This window comes from Leptonychotes weddellii, chromosome 9 (assembly GCF_054177405.1).
Source record: "Leptonychotes weddellii isolate Sample4059 chromosome 9, ASM5417740v2, whole genome shotgun sequence".
In the NCBI taxonomy this organism is placed as follows: Eukaryota; Metazoa; Chordata; class Mammalia; order Carnivora; family Phocidae; genus Leptonychotes; species Leptonychotes weddellii.
In genome coordinates this window covers 13169163-13190337 of record NC_138377.1, presented here as the reverse complement: position 1 = coordinate 13190337, position 21175 = coordinate 13169163, and the positions used below count along the sequence as shown (strand labels likewise).

The 21175-nt window shown below is 42.5% G+C and overlaps 1 protein-coding gene and 1 long non-coding RNA gene across 2 annotated transcripts in view; both read right to left on the bottom strand.

The window, feature by feature from the left end:
* The window catches only part of PTPN21 (protein tyrosine phosphatase non-receptor type 21), a 74019-nt gene extending 53171 nt beyond the window's left edge, over positions 1-20848 (bottom strand). The window contains exons 1-2 of the mRNA XM_081829741.1: positions 20478-20848; positions 15737-16121 (exon numbers count right to left, since the gene is read on the bottom strand). Of these exons, the coding sequence (XP_081685867.1) occupies positions 15737-15916 (180 nt within the window). The 5' untranslated portion in view covers positions 15917-16121; positions 20478-20848. The remainder of the gene's footprint in view (positions 1-15736; positions 16122-20477) is intronic.
* LOC145723376 (uncharacterized) lies at positions 556-4556 on the bottom strand. The gene is made up of 2 exons (XR_014148320.1): positions 952-4556; positions 556-767 (listed from the first exon to the last, which is right to left on the bottom strand). It is a non-coding gene; the product is annotated as an uncharacterized LOC145723376 (long non-coding RNA).
* Positions 20849-21175: the final 327 nt, after the last annotated feature.

Here is a 21175-nt window from a genome sequence, read left to right as displayed (position 1 = left end):
TCTTTATTTGAGAGAGAGAGAGAGTGCAAGTACCAGTGGGGGGGGAGGGGCAGAGGGAGAGGGACAGACCAGAAGCAGGGCTCAATCTAACAACCCTGAGATCATGACCTGAGCCAAAGGCAGACACTTAACCAACTGAGCCACCCAGGCCCCCTTCTTCTTTATTTAAAGTTAAGATACACTAGGACCTTTTCTTAAAAGAAAGAAATATAAAAACGTTGGTACAGACAAGTCCCATGTGCCTTAAATCTCAACTATTATTAACCAATTGTTTCTTGGTCTAGGATACTTTCCCAGAATCATGTGTCTTCTTTTGAGTCCAAATCTGGGTTATGCATGCACTGCCTTATTTAAAGGCTTGGTTTAATTGTAATAAAAATTTCCCCCATACGCCAGTCTTTAATTACTGGCTTTTGGTTCATGCCTCCCACCGCTCCTTATCTAACTTCACAGTACCTTTCTCAGATAAGAAACTTTACTTCCACGAGGCTTCTATTTCTCCACAGCTGTCTACTCTCACTGGTGACACAGCAAGCTGACCTGACCTGTGGGAAACTCGTTCCAGTAAAAGTCTCTAAACCACTGAATCTTCTAGTATCTTCTAGATCAATGCTCAATTACCACCGAAAAGATTTTTGTGAAACTTCTCCACTGTCAGATACTTTTACCCTCACGCTTTCTTTCCTATCTTGTTCTGAACATGTCAGTAGTTTTCATAAAGTTATTCAATACTTTCTTCATAGCTATTTAAAAGTTTTCGGGGGCGCCTGGGTGGCTCAGATGGTTAAGCGTCTGCCTTCGGCTCAGGTCATGATCCCAGGGTCCTGGGATCGAATCCCACATCGGGCTCCCTGCTCCTTGGGAGCCTGCTTCTCCCTCTGCCTCTCTCTCTCTCTCTGTCTCTCATGAATAAATAAATAAAATCTTAAAAAAAAAAGTTTTCACAGCTACTCCCCTAAAATGATACAGAAACTTGTGCCTGCTGTGTAAACTACAGTAAAGACAAAAGTTACACTTACAAAACTTGCCTTCTTTTCAGACACAATATGGCTGACTCCTTTAAATGAACTAATATTTACCCAGAGAACAAGGTGATTTGGTAATTAAGCTTTTTGTTCAGAGGGAAAGACAGTTTACAAATTTTTGAGCTTGGGTAAAAGGTGTCCCCCAAATCACAGTCATCTAAAGAGACACAAGCTATTACAAGCAGGTCCACATCTTGTCAGAATGTAAACCCTCTCCTAATCCCCCAGTCATTTCTTGTCTAATTATTTTAAGAGTCTTTTAGTTGTACTATTTTTAAAGCAGAGCAAAGGGACACACAATTTAGCTGGAAGGTTTTTTAAGCCACTGATGCACTGAGTTTGATAAAAGTTAATCCCATATAAAATTGCAACTATAATTTTATCCTGATGCTTTTCTTAGACTAGGCAGAAGTCAGAAGACTTTTCATCAGGAAAGTGATGAGAGAAGATAGATCTAGATAAAGCCTATCCGAGGCAGAGATCATCTAACAAGGGTAGTTAACAGGTATTAACCTAATTCAAGCCCGAAGCTTACCTCTACACCGAGTGTGCCATAAATGAAGCATTGTACCTCTTCCTTTTGACAGAGTATGGTGGTCACGGTGCCTTAAGCAGACAGTGTTTTCTCCCTTGTCGTTTAATTTTGATCCATTTTCTTCTGTCCTTGGTCAAATAACGTTTTATCTATTTTATTTCATCACTATACTCTAGCACATGTGAGGACTAAGAAAACAACAATCAAAAGTACATTTTGGTCTTCTCATTACACTCAAACTTTTATTAAACTGAAGTCCATGTAACTGAACTCCTCAAATGGCCAGATCTTTGTTGTTGTTGCAGCATTTAACTTCTAGGGAAAGAGTCAAATGATAAGCTAATTTCAGGGATATATTGAAAGAAAGTCCAAGGCGTGAAATGGAATCACTACTTACATAGGTGAGCTCTCATATATTTTCTATTTACTATCCTGGACAATAAGATGCTACAAAGAATACAGTGATCCCCAAACACAGTAAGCTCCTTCTTCAAAAAATATGTTATATTGTGGGGCACCTGGCTGGCTCAGTCAGAAGAGCATGCGACTCTTGATCTCAGGGTCCTGAGTTTGAGCCCCATGTTGGGTGCAGTTTACAAAAAGTAAACAAACTTTAAAAAAATATATTATACTGTACTTTCTAAGAAAAATGAACTGTCTTCTTTTTTTTAAGATTTTATTTATTTATTTATTTAAGAGAGAGAGAGAGCATGAGCAGAGGGGGGAGAGGCAGAGGGAGAGGGAGAAGCAGATTCCCTGCTGAGCGGGAGCCCAACGTGGGGCTCGATCCCAGGACCTCATGACCTGAGCTGAAAGCAGACACTTAACTGACTGAGCCACCCAGGTGCCCCGGGAACTCAATTTTAGAACTATAAATGATTATGGGCCTAAATATATTTTAATGAAGAATCAAATCAATGTTCATTTCTATTGCCTGAAAGAATATTATCCAACTATTTTCCACTACCTTAAAAAAAATAAAAATACAACAGTTCCACTGTTCTTAAATTAGTATTACCATGAAAGATCCGAAGATTATAAAATCAAGAAAATTTTTCTTGTGGTTAAAATCCTAAACAGATACACATGAATAAACTCCAAAGAGTTCTTAAAAACTATACTTGTTTTCTTCATTAATCGAAATTCAAAACTCATGCTTTCATCATACATGAAATAACTGTTTTTTCCACATATTTTACAAGGTGATTTTCTAGTTACAGCAAATATTTCTTCCATATACACAAATGCTCCAAGAGCAAAACTGTTTCCTTTTTTAATATAGAAAATGATTTTTTCCCTTTTTTATTTATAAGGTTCCCCTTAACAAAGGCCACACTTAAGGATTTAGTGGATTTCCTTTTAAATTATGTTCTTCATTGAGGACCAAGGCACAAAGGGTACCTAACTAAGTAATGGTGCGCAACTCAGAAATATACACTCAATATTTTTAAATTGTTTAAATACCATAATGCCAGGGGCGCCTGGGTGGCTCAGTTGTTAAGCGTCTGCCTTCGGCTCAGGTCATGATCCCAGGGTCCTGGGATCGAGCCCCGCATCAGGCTCCCTGCTCCACGGGAAGCCTGCTTCTCCCTCTCCCACTCCCCCTGCTTGTGTTCGCTCTCTCACTGTGTCTCTCTCTGTCAAATAAATAAATAAAAAATCTTTAAAAATAAATAAATAAATAAATAAATAAATAAATAAATAAATACCATAATGCCAGTTACATTTTATTCTGAGAAGTGCTATTTAATATGCATAAAATAAGATACTTATGTTATTGTAGAAGAGAATGATCTGGAAATAAATATGTATTTGCTATTAAGGATAATAGGAGTTATCTTCTATTCAATTTATCCCATATCCAATTATTCTATATTCAAGAAATATAAAAATCTCAATGGACAAACAGACAGTAAAGATAATCATGGCTTGCAGAAGAGTAAAAATGGAGTAACAATTTACAGTGGCCCTGTCTTCATGCTCGGAATTCACAAACAGCTGAGTGGAAACACTTGGGTGGTGTGAAATGCTGTGAACAGTTGGAAACACCCCTGCATGCATGGTGGCTAAATCACAGTGATTCAGTTCCATCCGGGAATGCAGCAAGCACTGCAATGGGCCCACTGGTTCTACCACCTTTTCTTGTTTGGATGCAGATTCAGACTCTAGAAACCCCCAAGTTCAAACAACAGCAGTGCAAGGAGCTACTGCTTTGGAAAATCTCTCAGCAGAGAATTCCCCTGGGATCCATTTCATCAGCCTGATACTTCCAGCTCTGCCAGGCAACAGGCTCACGGAAGGTTCCCTATCAAACAGCTCTGCCCTCAGCACTTCAGGCATTCCCCATGGTGTCTTGCTGGCCTAATTATGATTTATGTTTGTTCTCACGCTTATCTTTCTGTGCCTCATGCAACTTCAAAAACATATTTTAAGCAAAATAATAAACTGTAGTAATTAAAGTAAACGATAACAAATATCTCAAGAGTACTTAAAACAATCTCCATCAGATTTGGGAGGTTGCACTGCGCCAAGCTGTCCTTAGAGGCACCAACTCCAGGGCAGGCCACCTGTCACCTGCCCAGAGTTACACACTGGGAAGAAAGCTGCTGATCAAAGCGGAGCAAGAACTACTCCAGTTGTGCTTTCTGCCCTGGAAGCATGAGCAAAGTTCCTTCACACCTGTGTTACCCATCTGTGAAGTGGACAGGAGTGTAATAGTGCCTCCCTCAAAGGATTGCTGGGGACCAAAATAAGCAAAAATATTCAAAGCACTTAAAAAAGTGTCTCACACAAAATAAGTGCTCAAGTAATATTAGCTCCTATTATCACAGTTTTCAAGTCCCCCCCTAAATGGCATAAAATTTCATATTACACCTTCTTTAGTATAGGAAATTCTATACTTAACTATTTCCTTCACTAACCAGGTTTCGTTTTTGGTAACTTTTCTGTTCTTTTCCTTTCTTTCCTTTTAAAATAAATTATTAGAAATAATTTTTAAAAACTTTATTTAAATAAATTATTTCCTTTTTTTTTTTTAAAGATTTTATTTATTTATTTGCCAGAGAGAGAGCGCGGGAGAGAGCAAGCGAGAGCACAAGCAGGGGGAGTGGGAGAGGGAGAAGCAGGCTCCCCGCTGAGCAAGGAGCCCAAAATGGGGCTCGATCCCACCTGGGATCACGACCTGAGCTAAAGGCAGATGCTTAACCACCTGAGCCACCCAGGCACCCCTATTTTCTTTTAAAATAATTAGAAAATACCAACACTAAGGGCTCCTGGGTGGCTCAGCTGGTTAAGCATCTGCCTTTGGCCCAGGTCATGATCCCGGGGTGCTGGGATCTAGCCCTGCACTGGGCTCCCTGCTCAGCGGGGAGCCTGCTTCTCTCTCTCTCCTCCCTCGGCTGCTCCCTCTGTCACTCCCCCTGCTTGTGCTCTCACTCTCTCTCAAATAAATGAATAAATAAAATCTTAAAAAAAAAAAAAGAAAATACCAACACGGATTGCTTTTCTTTAGGAAAATGAAAATGGCTCAATGGAAAAGCAGTGTGGTGTTGAGGGGAAAATGCTAAACCGGGAGCGAAGACCTGAATTCTAGTTGGGGGCTGTCACTGCTAGTTGCCCCAGCCAGGGACTAAGACTAGAGTAGTATACAGTGAAGTCTGCATTCTAGTAGTAGGTGACATATTATACAAATACTGTATAATTTTAGATGCAGTCATTATTAAACATGATTCATTTTTCTTTATGTTATCATACTATAATATAGAATTTATGTGTTCTTTTCCTTACATTGTCATTCAAACATAAATTTGACTTCAAAACAGGTACCAGTCATAAAACTAAAGACAAGTCAAATATGTACTTCTCTAAATATTACCTTTGGTGCAAAATAGGAGTGAATGAGAATTAAGGTTATTTTCTAGATAATTCACACCAAACTCTGGGAGGAAGAGAAAGGATGTTATAATGGATATCTTAACTCTCAGAGGGGTAGCTCTGAACTTAATTGGCTGATATGACTTAACATATTAACACCTCAAGTCATATTTCTCCAATCCATTTTCTCCTCGGTAAATTATTTCAACTAATGCGAATTTATATGATGAAAAAGAAAAATGGAAATGACTAGAGAAAAATAACTCTACATTAAAAAAACAGTTGTTGGGGCGCCTGGGTGGCTCAGTCGTTAAGCGTCTGCCTTCAGCTCAGGTCATGATCCATCCTGGGATGGAGCCCGCGTTGGGCTCCCTGCTCAGCGGGGAGCCTGCTTCTCCCTCTCCCACTCCCCCTGCTTGTGTTCCCTCTCTTGCTGTGTCTCTCTCTCTCAAATAAATAAATAAAATCTTAAAAAAAAAAAACTCCCAGAGTTGCCAGTTAACAAATGTTCTGCATCAGGACCTCCCCTTGGTCTGGACGCTGTCCATCTTTGGTCCACTCCATCACTGAGATGGTGGGAGAAGGAAGGAAGTCCATTACACTCAGGAATAAACTAAACATAGGTAAAGCACCTAGTACAGTGCTGGCATCTAGTTAGTACCCAGTAAACAGCCATCATTCTTACTATCATGTGCTACCATCTCACACATGGAAGAAACAAAATGCAGAGAAGTTAAGTTGGTTTTCTTGGTTCATACAGGTAGTGTGCAGGGATTTGAACCCAAGTTCATGTGGCACCAAAACTTCACCTTGTTGCCCACATAACCTCGCTTTACCAACTACAGTTGAATCTAATGGTACAAAGTTCAATTGGCTGAAAATTCACTTGACATCAAAATGAATTTGTTAAGTCAAAGCCTGAGCCAGCTACACAATTGGAACACAACTGAACAAAGGCAAATTGTTTTTATATTCACAAAGAAAATGAGCCACTACCTGGCAGCATGAAATCACTTGGTATATTTTCTTAGCCTGCTCAGTTAAAGCTCATTCAAAATAACGTATTTATGCTGTCCTATTTATAAATCTAAACCCTGCATACCTTTTAGTGATCTCATTTGGGCAATCTAGTACAGAAAGGTACACAAACCCTGCATGGAAAAGTTATCCCTAATACACGTTGCTACTTCCCATATAGGATTTGTGACATGCATAGTTTCTTCTAGTGAAATCAGCATCTTAAGCTAAGTCTTGAGAATTTAAATTGCCTCTGAATATTCTGTCAGTGCATTAAAAAATAAATATAAGTGACATTTATGTATGAACAAATTGTGGAGAACCAAACAGGAAGATATTTGCTAAACCAGCATACTGTTAAGAAAGCGGTATGAGGAGGGCCTGGGTGGCTCAGTTGGTTAAGCGTCCGACTCATGACCTCAGCTCAGGTCTTGATCTCAGGGTCAGGAGTTCAAGCCCCGCATTGGGCTCCACACTGGGCATAGAGCTACTTTAAAAAAAAAAAGGTGATATGAGCAAAGGACTTGTTAACAACAAAAAAAAATAATAACCACAATGCAGGGTGTGTTTCTGACAAGAAGAATGAAATATAAGGCTCAACAACTGGCCAGTGAATTTGGTTAATGCATAAATGAGTCATCCATTCGTTCACTGAAAAATTGTCACACACCATTGCTTAGGTGGGCATAAAGGTGCTGTCTGCTAAGGAAGACTGACGTGGATCAGAGGTGTAATGAAGAAACTCCCACTCACAACCTCCTCCCTTTCCTCCTTGAAAGGAGCTTTTCCCTCAAGAGCAAGATGTCCCTGGAGCACCTGGCTGCTCAGTTGGTAGAGCATGTGACTCTTGATCTTGGGGTTGTAAGTTCAAGCCCCATGTTGGGTGTAGAGATTACCTAAAACCTTCAAAAAAAAAAAAAGAGTAAGAGGTCCCAGTGAGGAAACGAATACCTCAAATGTCCTTTCCTGAGATCTGAAGATAAAGACCATTCAAAAAGGACATTTGCGGGTGCAGGTGGGGAGGAATATACTTAAGAGGCAAATTATTCTCCCAAAGATACGAAGGTCTTGAATTGTTCACAAATATTCTATCCTACCAGCACCTTCATCTGGAGAAAGAAAGATCAGAGAAGAAAGGTTAAGCTAAGGGGCACCTAGGTGGCTCAGTTGGTTCTATCTCTATCTTTGTCAAATAAGTAAAATCTTTAAAAAAAAAAAAAGAAAAGAAAGGTTAAGCTGAGAGCAGGGGAAAGACTGCCTCATTTATAAGAGTCTTCTAGGCCCACAGCCTGGCTCATAAACGAATTGGCAGAAGGGGCATCCATGAACCACCTGAAATTCTACGCAAAATTCTGCATTTTTGTCAGATTCTAAAGGGGCCATGATCTCTATAACTTTAAAAGTCAAAGGTCAAGCATTAGTCTGACAGATACAAACTCAAATTCCAACTCTTCTGCTTATTAGCTGTGTGATCACCCAGATTAGCGGAGCAAATCACCGAATTTTTCAGAACTTCTGTTTCCACATTTTAAAATGGGAAAGTAATGCCTAATTCCACGTGAGGATTAAATGCGATAAGGCATATTAAGCTTCCAGCACAATAATGTTCATCCACCCAGAAGGAGGGCAGCAGAAAGCCACTAAAACTTTTAGTATTATAAGGAATGAAATCTGAAACTTTATACATCAAAGGCAATGACAGAACTTAGTGAGATCCCCAAAACACCATCAGTTCCCTACGCCCACCATTTTGTAACTCACAAACCTCCGCACATGAATAAATTCATGCTTAATTCCATATGGTGATGAGAATACACGACTGTGGCAGATTGTTGGTGAGAGAGACTCAAGGACCTCCCTAACATCTCTGAAGTGGAAAATCCAATACTGGGAGAAAAACATCTCCCACTATTAGCCCTTAAATTTATTAGAAATTAAGTGATAGTTGAAATTCTGTAATAACTTGTGTGATGTTACTTATATTAAAATGCGTTAACATTTACATGTTTGTATTTATAATTCCTCTACTTATTTATATAGCTGGGTTTTTTATTTTATTTATTTTTTTAGTAATCTCTACACCCAACATGGGGCTCAAAACCACAACCCCAAAATCAAGAGTCGCATGTTCTTCCAACTGAGCCAGCCAGGCACCCCTATATGGCTAGTTCTTAATTATCTAGACCAAATGAAAAAAGTAACAGAAAATCGGGGGCACTTGAGTGGCTCAGTCTATTAAGCAAGAGACTCTTAATTTCAGCCTGGGTCATGATCTCAGGGTCCCCGAGATTCTCTTTCTCCCTCTGCCACCCCCCACTAACTCACATTCTCTTTAAAATAATCTTAAAAAAAAAAAAAGTAACAGAAAACCGAAAAATCAAGAAAAATCCTTGCTCATTTTAATCAGTTTTTTACTTTGGAAAGTTTTCTTTATCTAGGTAGAGAGGCCAATCTAAAATTTACATTTGCTTCAGATGGTCCAATATATCTAACTAAAGATATTTACTGATACTTGTCTATACATCAATTTTATCTGATTTATAACCTATATACCTGAATAAATAAATATTCAGCCCAAAAGGTTGAAAAGTTTGCAGGTGTTATACTTTTTTACCTTACACATATTTCAGTTATTTTTAGACTCCAAATGAAAACAGCTAGTGCAGAAGGAAATACGCATGAAATTCTTGAGGTCTACTCAGATAACAGTCAAGATAAGGTCAGTGGATATTTGGAATACCTAAGACACTAATTTAAAATAAAACACTCTGATGGCCAAGAACACTTTCTAAAGTTGTGCTTGAGAGTAATGGTTTGCATTATATGCTTGATCCCTCTCTATACCAACAAATCCCTTAGCCAAAAAGTTTCCCCATCAGCCAGAAAGCATTACGGGAACAATCTGTTCAAAAGTAGTTGACATTGCCTTGATATAGCAATCTTACCTCAGGGAGTCCCTAAAGCCTGATCATTTTCTAAGTGTTTCAGAAGAAGCCACAAAGTGAAAAAGAAATAAAATTCTCAAGAAAAAGGTACTTTTTTACCTGTGTTCAAAGGTTTGTAAATGTTCAACTCTCTCCAGGAAATAAAATCATATAGCAAATAAAGGCTGACTTAACTGAACTACTGCCTATGCTTATCAATTTAAATTCAAAACAAGACCCTTAATTTTTAAACTAAGTAGACATTTATTCAGCAACATTGTTCTGTAAGATACAAGCCACTATTACAGACACGGATGACATAACAGTCCTACTGTGATAGAGCTTACAGTCTAAAGAATAAAAATTTGAATACCATTAAATTTTTTTTCTGAAGATCTGTGATAAACCACCGCAGAGCAACCAAATATCAAAGCCTAATTATAATCTTAAAATGAGAGGCCACAGGAAGAACTTGCAAATTTTGCTTGATTTTTCACCTGATGGCTTAGTATTGATCTCAACTTTAAAACTGTAGTTATGTATGTACACCATATTGTAGTCAGTGAGGATCTCCCTTCGCCTATACACACACAAAACACTCAGAAATAGGGCGCCTGGGTGGCTCAGTTGGTTGAGCGACTGCCTTCGGCTCAGGTCATGATCCTGGAGTCCCGGGATCGAGTCCCGCATCGGGCTCCCTGCTCAGCAGGGAGTCTGCTTCTCCCTCTCCCGCTCCCCCCTCTTGTGCTCTTTCTCTCTCTCACTCTCTCTCTAAAATAAATAAATAAAATCTTTAAAAAAAAAAAAAAACACTCAGAAATAGCTGAGTGTTATAAAACTAACACATAATCAATGTATCACAGCAAAAACATGAAAAAGTCATCTTCAAATGAATTTCAGAAGGGGCTCCTGGCTGGCTCAGTTGGTAGAGCATGTGACTCTTGATCTCAGGGTCATGAGTTCAAGCCCCATGTTGGGGGTAGGGATTACCTAATAAATAAAATTTGTGTTTTTTTTTTTTTTAAAGGCCTCCAGGGTTGGGGCACCTGGCTGGTTCGTTCACTAGAGTAGTATGTGAGTCTTGATCTCAGGTCCTCAGTTTGAGCCCCATGTTGGGCATAGAGAGTACTTTAAAAAAAAAAAAAAAAAGCTTCCAGGGTGTTTTAAGTTCCATTTCCTAACTGGACATTTAAAAATCCCACCAACCACATGCGAATTAAGGTGAATAAAGACTTTATGATAAAGGAAGGTACCCTGTACAAGAAATAATAATTTGCAATGAATCTAATTAGAACCCATGACAAAAAAAAAAAAAAAAAAAAAGAACCCATGACAACATGATAAAAATATGATTATCAAAAGTAATATAAGATTTAAAAAGAATGCTTGGGGCACTCAACTGGTTAAGTGTCTGACTCTTGATCTCAGCTCAGGTCTTGATCTTGGGGTCATGAGTCCAAGCCCCGCATTGGTCTCCATGCTGGGCGTGGAGCCTACTTTAAAAAAAATAAAAATAAAAAGAATCCTTGAGAAAGACATACCCTAAAGAAAAAAAAAAAAACTTAATCCAAAATTTCATAAAACTTTTTTTGTTTTTAATCATAGGTTGACAGCAAGAGGGAAGAAACAGGCTAATAGAGAAGTAAAAACCTACTAAAGTTCTGTTGTTTTTGAGGGGGAGGGCAAGAAGGCAGTGACACTGTACAAATTAATTTCCAGTGGCATGAAAAAGAGATTCAAATATGACTGCTAAATTAAAATGGTACACTAAAATTTTAAGTTTAGTAACATAAAAAGTGTGATTACCAGTGGCCACTATACTTGTTTTTACTATAAGAACATTTTATGAATAAACACTGCTTTTTCCACTTAGTAAGAGAATACAAGATACTTACAAAAGAATTAATCTGAAGAGAAGTTGGTCAGTTACCACAACATGGAAATGGGAGTCGCGAATTACAACAGTAATGAAGAGACACCCTTACTGAGAGTTTCTCACATACCAAGCCCTCTGCCAAATGTTTTTCATCTAATACTAAATCCTCACAGCCACCATCAAGTAGATACTACTATTACCGTTATCCCCAATCCACAGATGAAAAACAGTGGACTTGAAAAATTCCAATTCCAAATGTAATTGGACAAAATCACTTTTTAAAAAATGCTTTTATTGTAAAAGTTCCTTTTTCAGTCTCGTGTTGTCTTCTTGCAGATAAAAAATCTCCATCTATGTGAACTGTTATAAATGAAGGAGAGATGTGCATAAAGTGGACAGGACGGTTGATTTATGAATTATGTGACGATGTGGTGTATCACTTGGACTGGATCACATAACTAATAGGTCACATAACTAACAAATGGCAGCACTGGGGTCCAAACTCAAGTTTTTCTGATTCAACTTGCAAATGTCTTAACCACTCTATTAAAGAGTCTTCTCAAGAGGCAAATAAAGGCAGTGCCCACGTAAGCATTGCCCAGAAAGGATACCCGGACTCAAAGGAACCTGTCTGGTTCCGGAGGCAGCACCATTCCCCTTATGAAGATAGGGAAGGTTTTCAGGGCAGTTTCATTCTCTGGTTCCATGCTCACCAAGCAACTTCTAGCTTGCACTGGCTCCCATGTGGCCTGCCTACAGGGGAACATGGCCTGGCCAGAGAACACACATACTTAGGGCCCTTGGTGGTTCCATATCTCATTGTAAATTATGAAACTGGCATCCTGCTTTTATATAACCTTCTCAGTCAGCTGGGGTAACGCATGTCTTACTCCCAAAGACAATAGGTTTTTGGGTTTGTTTGTTTGTTTTTAAGATTTTTTATTTATTTATTTGACAGAAAGACAGAGAAGAGCGCGCGCACAAGTAGGCAGAGCGGCAGGGAGAGGGAGAAGCAGACTCCCCATTGAGCAGGGAGCTGGATGTGGGGCTCGATCCCAGGACCCTGGGATCATGACCTGAGCCGAAGGCAGATGCTTAACCAACTGAGCCACCCAGGTATCCCGACAATAGGTTTTTAAGCTGAACCCCTTGCTCTAAACTGTGCTGATTCTATCAAGGTTACCCTGCCCCGTGGGAGTGGTTGTGCCCAGCTGACACCCTCTTGTCTCATCACCTCCATCCAAGCTCTGTAACATATACCTTCCAAACTGGAGAGAGAGTTTCCTAATTCCCCTTAAATTCTACAAAGGCTTTCACAACCTCTCTTGAAAACGTGTTATGAAACTCAGAATGAATGATATGCAGAGAATTTCAACAGTTCTGAGAGGCTGTTGCTATAATGACTAGCAATATTTTCCTGTGGGGATAATGTTCCTCCATTTTTAAAAGTCACTCTTCACAGCTCAAATATGGTGAATTTAGAAAAAGTTTCCTTTCTCCTTCTTGGTGCTCCATTCTAGCTCCTTCCTAAGGCTCGGCCTCCTCTATTCAACCCCAGGAGTCGGCTACGTCTTCTCTCTCTCTCCTAGACAGCCTCATGCCCTCTCCCAGCTTTGATGAACTGATGTAGACTGATGATTCCCAAATCCTTACCCCGAGCTGAGCTCCAAGCCTGCATATGCCTCTGCCTGCGCAACATCTCCAACCCACATCTCTCACTGAGCACTTCCAGAACTGATCTCACCACACACCTCTCCCTATCCCCCTCAAACCTGCTCTTCCTTTCATGCTTCCTCTCCCAGTTATAAGCTCCACCATTTACTGGAAACCTGAGTATCAACCTGGACCCTCTGGCTAGCCCTTCTCCACACTTGGCAGGTAGGTCCTGAATATTTCCAGATTCCAGCCACTTCTCTCCATCCCCATCCAGATCCAAGTGACTATCATCTGCACCACAACTACTCCTTTCTACTCGTTCTCCAGAAGGCCCACTCTTCACAAAAACAATCACACCAAACCCCCTGTTTAAAATCCTTCACTTCCAGCCTTCAGCAAGTCCACCGTGCATTAACTGGGTGGCTCAGTTGTTAAGTGTCTGCCTTCAGCTCACGTCATGCTCTCGGGGTCCTGGGATCGAGCCCCACATCGGGCTCCTTGCTCAGTGGGAAGCCTGCTTCTCCTTCTCCCACTCCCCCTCCTTGTGTTCCCTCTCTCCCTGTCTCTCTCTCTCTGTCAAATAAATAAGTAAAATCTTTAAAAATAAATAAATAAATAAAATCCTTCACTAGGTGAACCTGGGTGGCTCAGTTGGTTAAGCGTCTGCCTTCGGCTCAGGTCATGCTCTCAGGGTCCTGGGATCGAGCCCCACAATCAGGGGGAGCCTGCTTCTCCCTCTCCCTCTGTCTGCCACTCCCACTGCTTGTGCTTGCTCTCTGTCAAATAAATAAATAAAATCCTTTTTAAAAAAATAAAAAATAGGGGCACCTGGGTGGTTCAGTCGTTAAGCGTCTGCCTTCAGCTCAGGTCATGATCCCAGGGTCCTGGGATCGAGCCCCACATCGGGCTCCCTCCTCCGCGGGAAGCCTGCTTCTCCCTCTCTCACTCCCCCTGCTTGTGTTCCCTCTCTCGCTGTGTCTCTCTCTGTCAAATAAATAAATAAAATATTTTTAAAAAATAAAGAAAATAAATAAATAAAAAATAAATAAAATCCTTCACTAATAGGGCACTTGGGTGGCTGAGTCGGAAGAGCATAAGACTCTTGATATCAGGGTTGTGAGTTCAAGCCCCATGTTGGGTGTGAAGATTACTTAAAAATAAATAAAATAATAAATAAAATTTAAAAATAAAATAAAATAAAATCCTTCACTAACTTCCCTACTACTTTCATGACAAACTCAAAGCCTTTAACAAAAACCCAGCATTATGTGGCCCTGTTCTCAGCCTTTCCTCTCCCCACCTGAGGCTCCAGGTAGAACACCTGCCTCATGTCTTTGGCCTGCAGTTCCTTTGGTGGAACAGTCTTTCCAGCCTTCAGCAAGTCCACCCTGCACCATCCCTTTCCCCTCTGCTGCCTCTCCCTATTGTCCATAGCACCCTCTACTTTCCCTATCATAGCATGGATCAGCCCATTTTCTTACTGGTGTCAACACTAGCATGAGCTCCTACTACATATGTCCTTGGCACCTAACAGGTCTTTAATATCAAATAATCAAATGATTCTGAATAGTCACTGGGGGCACAGTTTATCTATTCCTAACTTTTTATGAACTACAACAATGGGATTTCCAGTTAGGAATATAACCTGGGCATTTACAGGGAATAACCAGTTTCTCCATCTTTCTCTTACCCCAGAACCAAGCAGCCAAAGACAGGAAGGGTCTTACATTTAATTAGAGCCCTTTTCTTCACAGGCCTTACATAGCATTTTAAATTTAAGACATTATGTGGATCCCTGAGGACTCTACAACTTCCTACAGACGAGATTAGGGGTTTTCCAGGGCAAACGTCCCTATGATAGCTGTAACAGACTGTTGTTACAGCTTTAGCATTGGGGCACCTAGCTGGCTCAGTCGGAAGAGCATGCAACACTTGATCTTGCGGTTGTGGGTTCAAGCCTTACAATGGGTATAGAAATTACTAAAAAAATAACTTAAAAAAAAAAAAAAGGACAAAGTTAAAAAAAGGGGGGGGGTTGGCTTTACATGCACTTTAAATCACACAACCACTCTTGAGCATTAGGCACCACTGTTATCCCCATGGTTCAGATGAGGGAACTAGATCCCAGAAAGTCACTAACTCATCCAAGGTTAAACAACCAGTTGGTGAAGAAACCAGAATTCAAACTCAGACAATATGTCTTTACAATCTTGGTGTGGCCTGTGCAAAACAGTCAAGGAATGTTGAATGAATGAATGAAATCAGTAAACTGTACTAGGTCAGGATGACGCATTTGGGATTCTATTAGAAAAGGGGAACTTGGGGGGCTCCTGGGTGGTTCATTTGGTTAAGCGTCTGCCTGCAGCTCAGGTCATGATCTCAGGATCCTGGGATCAAGCCAGGGATCATGCTCCCTGCTGAGCAGGGAGTCGGCTTCTCCCTCTCCCTCTGCCCCTCCCCCCTGCTCATGCACACTCTCTCTCTCTCAAATAAATAAAAAAAATCTTAAAAAAGAAAAGGAAAAAGGAACTTGGACAATCCTAAACGCATTACTATTGGATTTTGGATTACATTTTATGGGAATAAATATAAGCATTTTCAAAACTCAGCACTATTAGTGATCTTATGGGGCCCACCCAAAGAAAGACCTCTTGCTCTGTATCTATTCCTTCTTCACAGGGAGGGGGGCTTGCAGACTTGGACATCATGGCCAGCGACATACTTGGAGAACACAGAGCCAGCATGCATTAAAATGTCTGGGAAGGAAGAAGGCACAAAACTAGGCTAGAGAAGCCTGCAGCCTTTTTGGGGGGGGGCGGGGGGGGCTCACCTCCCGCAGCTCCAGTCTTTGGGCCACAGCTTCCAGGCTCTCCTGGCCAGTGCTCTCCACAGACAGCGTGAACTCCACAAATTCGTTATTGAGCAGCTGGATGCGGGCAACCAGGCAGCTCTTGCTGGACACGGTGTAGCGCCGGGTGCGTTTTAGCTTCAATCCAAATGGCAGTGGCATCTTCTCGTCCCTTCGAGCGTGGCGGAGAGGTTAAAGAGGGAAAAGCCCCGCCACCAACGCGGAGGTGGTGATGGCGGGAGAAAGCGATCCTCTCCCGACGGGAGGAGTACTGCACAGTCTCGGGCCGCTCACCCAGCAGCGGCTGCCGCCATCAAAAAGCAACTGAGTCCCCAAAGGCCGGGCGAAGGGAGCATCCACGCCAGTGCTGAGGAAAGAGTAATACCAATTACAGGGGCAATAGCAACTTCTGAACGGAGTTTTTATTTTTATCCCCCTCCCCGGCCGCCTCTGAGTTTTTTAAAAAAATAAAAATCATGGGGGCGCCTGGGTGGCTCAGATGGTTAAGCGTCTGCCTTCGGCTCAGGTCATGATCCCAGGGTCCTGGGATCGAGCCCCGCATCGGGCTCCCTGCTCCGCGGGAGGCCTGCTTCTCCCTCTCCCACTCCCCCTGCTTGTGTTCCCTCTCTCGCTGTCTCTCTCTGTCAAATAAATAAATAAAATCTTAAAAAATAAAAATAAAAATCATGAAAACTGTATCCAAAGAATAAGTTTTCCGGGTCTCCTGGAAAAAGAAGGCCTGAACAGGATCTGGGAGGCAGTGAGGAAGTTTATCATCGCACTGCCTTAGCCCCTGGGTCAGACTCCACCCCTCATTGAACCCTACAAATAGCGATAACCACCTACGGCTATCTTCAGGATTAAACCAGACAGTGGCTGGCACTACCGTACCGCCAAATTTAGTAGCTAGCATTAGTATGGTTCTACGTTAAAGTTTTGTTTTTTATAGTTAATTTTTTCGGCTCCCTAAGACGCCAAGTGTCGGGGTTCTTTAGCCCTTATGGGAGATAACAGCAAAACACCTCCAAAAGCCCTCGGTGAAAGTCTAAACCCCATTAGACAAATGAACCCTGAACCCAAAGGGGAGGAATAATCCCCTGTAACATATGGCAACTGTGAGGTTCAAGCGAGGTGAAACGCTTAGCAAGCACTGGTAGGGCCGTTTCTGCTTTATAAACATTTACGTCACCAAATTGATTGACAAGTCATAAAGACCCTACCAATGCTTGTTACCCGATTACCACCAGAAGCGGGGAAGTTCTGAAAGCCGTGGCCCCGGCTTCCCAACAGGTGGGGACGCCTGAGAGGCGGTGGGCCTTCACCGGAGCAGGGCCGCGGCCCAGAAGCCGAGGCGGAAGAAGTCTTAAACGCCATCCTGCATTAACGAGGGGCGGACCCGGCTCAGCAAGCCCCCGAAGCAGGAGGAGCAGCGGAGAACTCCGGCTCCGACTCCCTCCACCGCGTCCTCCCCGCCGAAAAGCCGGCGGCGTTGCCCGGCCAACGCGCAGCCTCAGAAGTCCCGGAACTCTCCGCCCGCCGCCGCGTTTCCAGACGGACGAGCTAACGAAGGACTGGCTCCCGCTGCCCCCGGAGGGAACGTTTAAAGAACCCAGCTCGAGACCCACAGGAGGTGGAGGGGTCTGGGCGGGGTCCGTTTGGTTCCCTGTTTGGAGCCTCAGGACACCTCCACCCCCCATACGTGATTTACAACGTTTTTAAACACACCTGGTAACTCCTGGGCTGGAGCAAACAGCGTGAGCGGCGGCTGGGGTTTTGTACACTGCCTGGGTTTTTTCCCCCTAAACGAGTCAACAAAATCCCGGGAGGGTTCCTACCCTTTTGGGGGTTTGTTTTTGTTTTTTTTCTAAGTAGAGGCTGCCCCAGAAGACGAGTCGTTCAGCGAGGCTCGGCCGTGGCTGTGGCTGGCTACCCTGAACTTGGGCGGGGAACCGCGCGGAGGGGCAGAGTCCGCCCCCAGTCCTCTCATCTGGGAGACACAGAACCCAGGCCTCGAAAGAAGCGACTTTCTCAACTTCACACGGGGATGGGCTGAGCTGGGAATGGATCCCAGGTTCCTCATTCCCAGTCTTCTGCTCTTTTCCGCTTTCCTGACTGCGTCTCGGTTTCAGAGGTGATGGGCACACAGGGCTGGAGTATGGCAGAACTAGAGAATAGAGAGTAGCTATTTCACTAGGCTTTGCCAGAGTTAACATTAAGTAATTCCACTCCACAAAAGTGTATTGCGTCTCTGAGTACAAGGCAGCGTAGTGGGCAGTGTGAGAAATCTAAGACGAACCTTAAGCCGTCGCTGCCCTTAAGGAGATTACATGCATGCTATAATTATATACATGGCTGTATCTCTAGTAAGGACCGCACCACGGTTTTCTCTGTTTGTGTTCTTGCTTTTGTTGTTTGTGTTTTGGTTTTTTTGCCTTTGGAGTTCTGGTTATGCCCAGGTAGCCAGAAAAATAAAAGTTAAAAACAAGGGCTAGAGGAAGAAGGCCAAAGGAAAAAACCAGGACTACTTAAAGCACTGTTTTTTGCTGAGTACCTTCTATAAGTAAAAGCACCATACTAAGGGGGGTAATATAAATATTATAAAAAGATATGGTCTCCACCTGCAGTTTTCAATGCCCTTTGCTATGTCAGTGTATAAACTACTTGAGGCAAAATGAAAAAAAAAAAAAAAAATCAAGAAATGAGAACTTTAAATAAGCTTTTGACCAGAAAATTGCCTGATAAGCTATCAGTGTTTGTATAATACAAATGTTAAAAGATTATATGTATGTAACATACCACACCACATATACTATTAAATACCTTTCATGAGATGAGGTGGTGGATTTCAATTTTACATACAAATTATGGTTAACAAAAAACGGGACAGATTAAGTAGTGTGATGAAGAGACAAGATACTGCATTTATGTAGAGGAAAGATGAGTATTTGTATTGAGTGTTCAAATATGGTAGACTCTTCATTACAAAGATAGACCTAGGCCTTGAAGGCAGTAGGTATTATACTATATAACTTAATTATTAACTTAAGCTCAGCTTAAGCAGAGTAAAATTTTCAGTTGTTCCTGGGATTTGAAATGTTTTACTGCATCAGAGATAAAGAAAAGCCAATGTTTTCTCTTAGGTAGATTTTATAATGTAACAGAAAAGATTGAGGGGTGAATGTGGATGTCAGGGTGCATTTTTCCCCAAGATCCATCCACAAGAATAGCTTGCTTTTTGCTTATTTATATAAAACCTACTGTGTTAATACTGTTTAATAATTTAGAAAATTATCAATGATTTACACCTTTTAATTTTCTGTTATATACAGTTTTCACTAGCAAATCATGTCAAAGTTATTAATGTTCAAATGGAGTAGAAATATAAGTTGCTTTTTTGGGGGGGTCTGTTTCAGATGTAAAATAATATGGAATAGCGGCTCCTGGGTGGCTCAGTGTAAAATAAAATGCAATAGCGTAGCCTGGGCTGCTCAGTCGGTTAAGCGTCTAACTTCTGCTCAGGTCATGATTGGAGGGTCCTGGGATAGAGCCCCACGTAGGGCTCCCTGCTCAGCGGGAAGCCTGCTTCTCCCTCTCCCTCTGCCTGCCGCTCTGCCTACTTGTGCTGTCAAATAAATAAAATCTTTTAAAAAAAATATGCAATAATTTGAAAGTTCTGAAATTATAACTTATCTACTAAAGAGATAATTCATAATTTGCTTGTGAAGGAAAAAAAACTAGTAAATACTTTCTCTACAAAACCATCCTGTTATGTAATAAGGGACACATGTTAAGTTCTGTTCCACTTGTCAAAAGGCAGTCTCATATTTGTGAATTCATTTTAATGTTTCCACATTCCCTTTCAAAACTTTCTCAAATACACTGTAACTCTGAATCCTGTCGTTTCCCCCCTTGCTGCCAAGATCCTCCCCACATGTAATTTTGCCACTGATACTGTAATCACAGAATATATGACATCTTTAGAGTAATATATAGATCTATAGTATTAAATCAAACATATTTCTCATGGACAATATGCGTAAATACTCGAGAATAAAATACCCTAGAAACAAAACAACTATTATCAGAGTAAAATTACTGTCATATCCCAAAGTTAAAAAAAAAAATCTGTCAGCAACTAATTAGGCATACAGCGGTTGTCAGAGCACACAGTGTTTTGAATATGTTTGTGAGTATACGCTATTATTATAAGGCTTTCTCAGCATAAAAGAAAAGACGTGCATGCCAAGAGCGGCCAATCTAATCAGGATTTGCAGAAATCACAAGTCGGAATTTGCAGACCCAAGAATTCTTTTTTCCAGAGTAAACACTCTTTACTCCAAAAACAAGTCATCACCAAACAATCCTTCCCTACTCGCCTTCTCGCCAAAGTTATCTGGCACATTTCTCATTTAATATACCGAGAGGCAAAAATATGCCTAAGACTGTTAAAACCCTGATCCAGAATTAAGACGCAACAATCAGCCAAGGAGTTCAGAATAGAAGTTCAAGACCCCTTTTAGAAATGAACTCAACTAGATCACGGAGACCTGGAAAGGGAAGACTTTTCTCTTTGTTAACGCTCCTGCCACGGGTCTGGAAGCCGGGACCCATCCTCCGGGAGGGACTCCAAGGCTGGCCGACGCGCTCCGGGGTCCCCGCTGGCGGACACACCCCACCGCTCGGCCCCAGCGCCCGCCCTTCGGCCAGGGCCCCGCGCCCTCACCTGCTCCCGCTCCCGCATCCTCGGGGCCGCGCGCCCCGCTCAGCGGCCCGCCTCCAGGGGTCCCGCCGCGCGGCAGCCACAGCCGCGCCCGCACGCCAGCCCGCGCCGCGGCGCGCTCATGGGGTTCGCGCGCCTCACTTCCTGTCTCCCAAACCTCGGCCGGCAGACCATTCCCCTGGGCAGAGTCCGGCGGCGGTGGCGGCGGCGGTGACGGGAAAGGCCTGGAGGTGGGACCGGCCGGCCGGGAGCGCCGCACAAAGGAACCGGGCGGGGGCTGGAGTGGCAGGAGGACAGACGGACGGACGGACGAACAGACGGGGCACGGGACGCGCGGCCGGAGCAGCGGAGCGGCCGGGCCGGGCGTCCCTCCCCCTGGGCCGGGCGGGCGGGGCGGATCCGGGGAGGCGGCGGCGGCGGCCCGTGACCTCAGACAGTTGGAATGCGGGCGGCGGGGCGCGGGGGAGGTGCGGACAGCTGCGCCCGGCCGCCGGGGAGGGGGCGCGCCGCTGCTTTTTTTTTTTAATCATATGACCACTTATTTTAAGAGTTTCCAAATAAAGCAAGGCTTTTAATAAAAATGAGGGGAGGGGGATATTATTTCGGTTCCAGGTAAAGGGTCCGTAAAATGCTATTATTGCTGGAGTTATTCCTTTACTGTTGTACATTTCTGAAAACAATTCAAATATTCTATTTCTTAC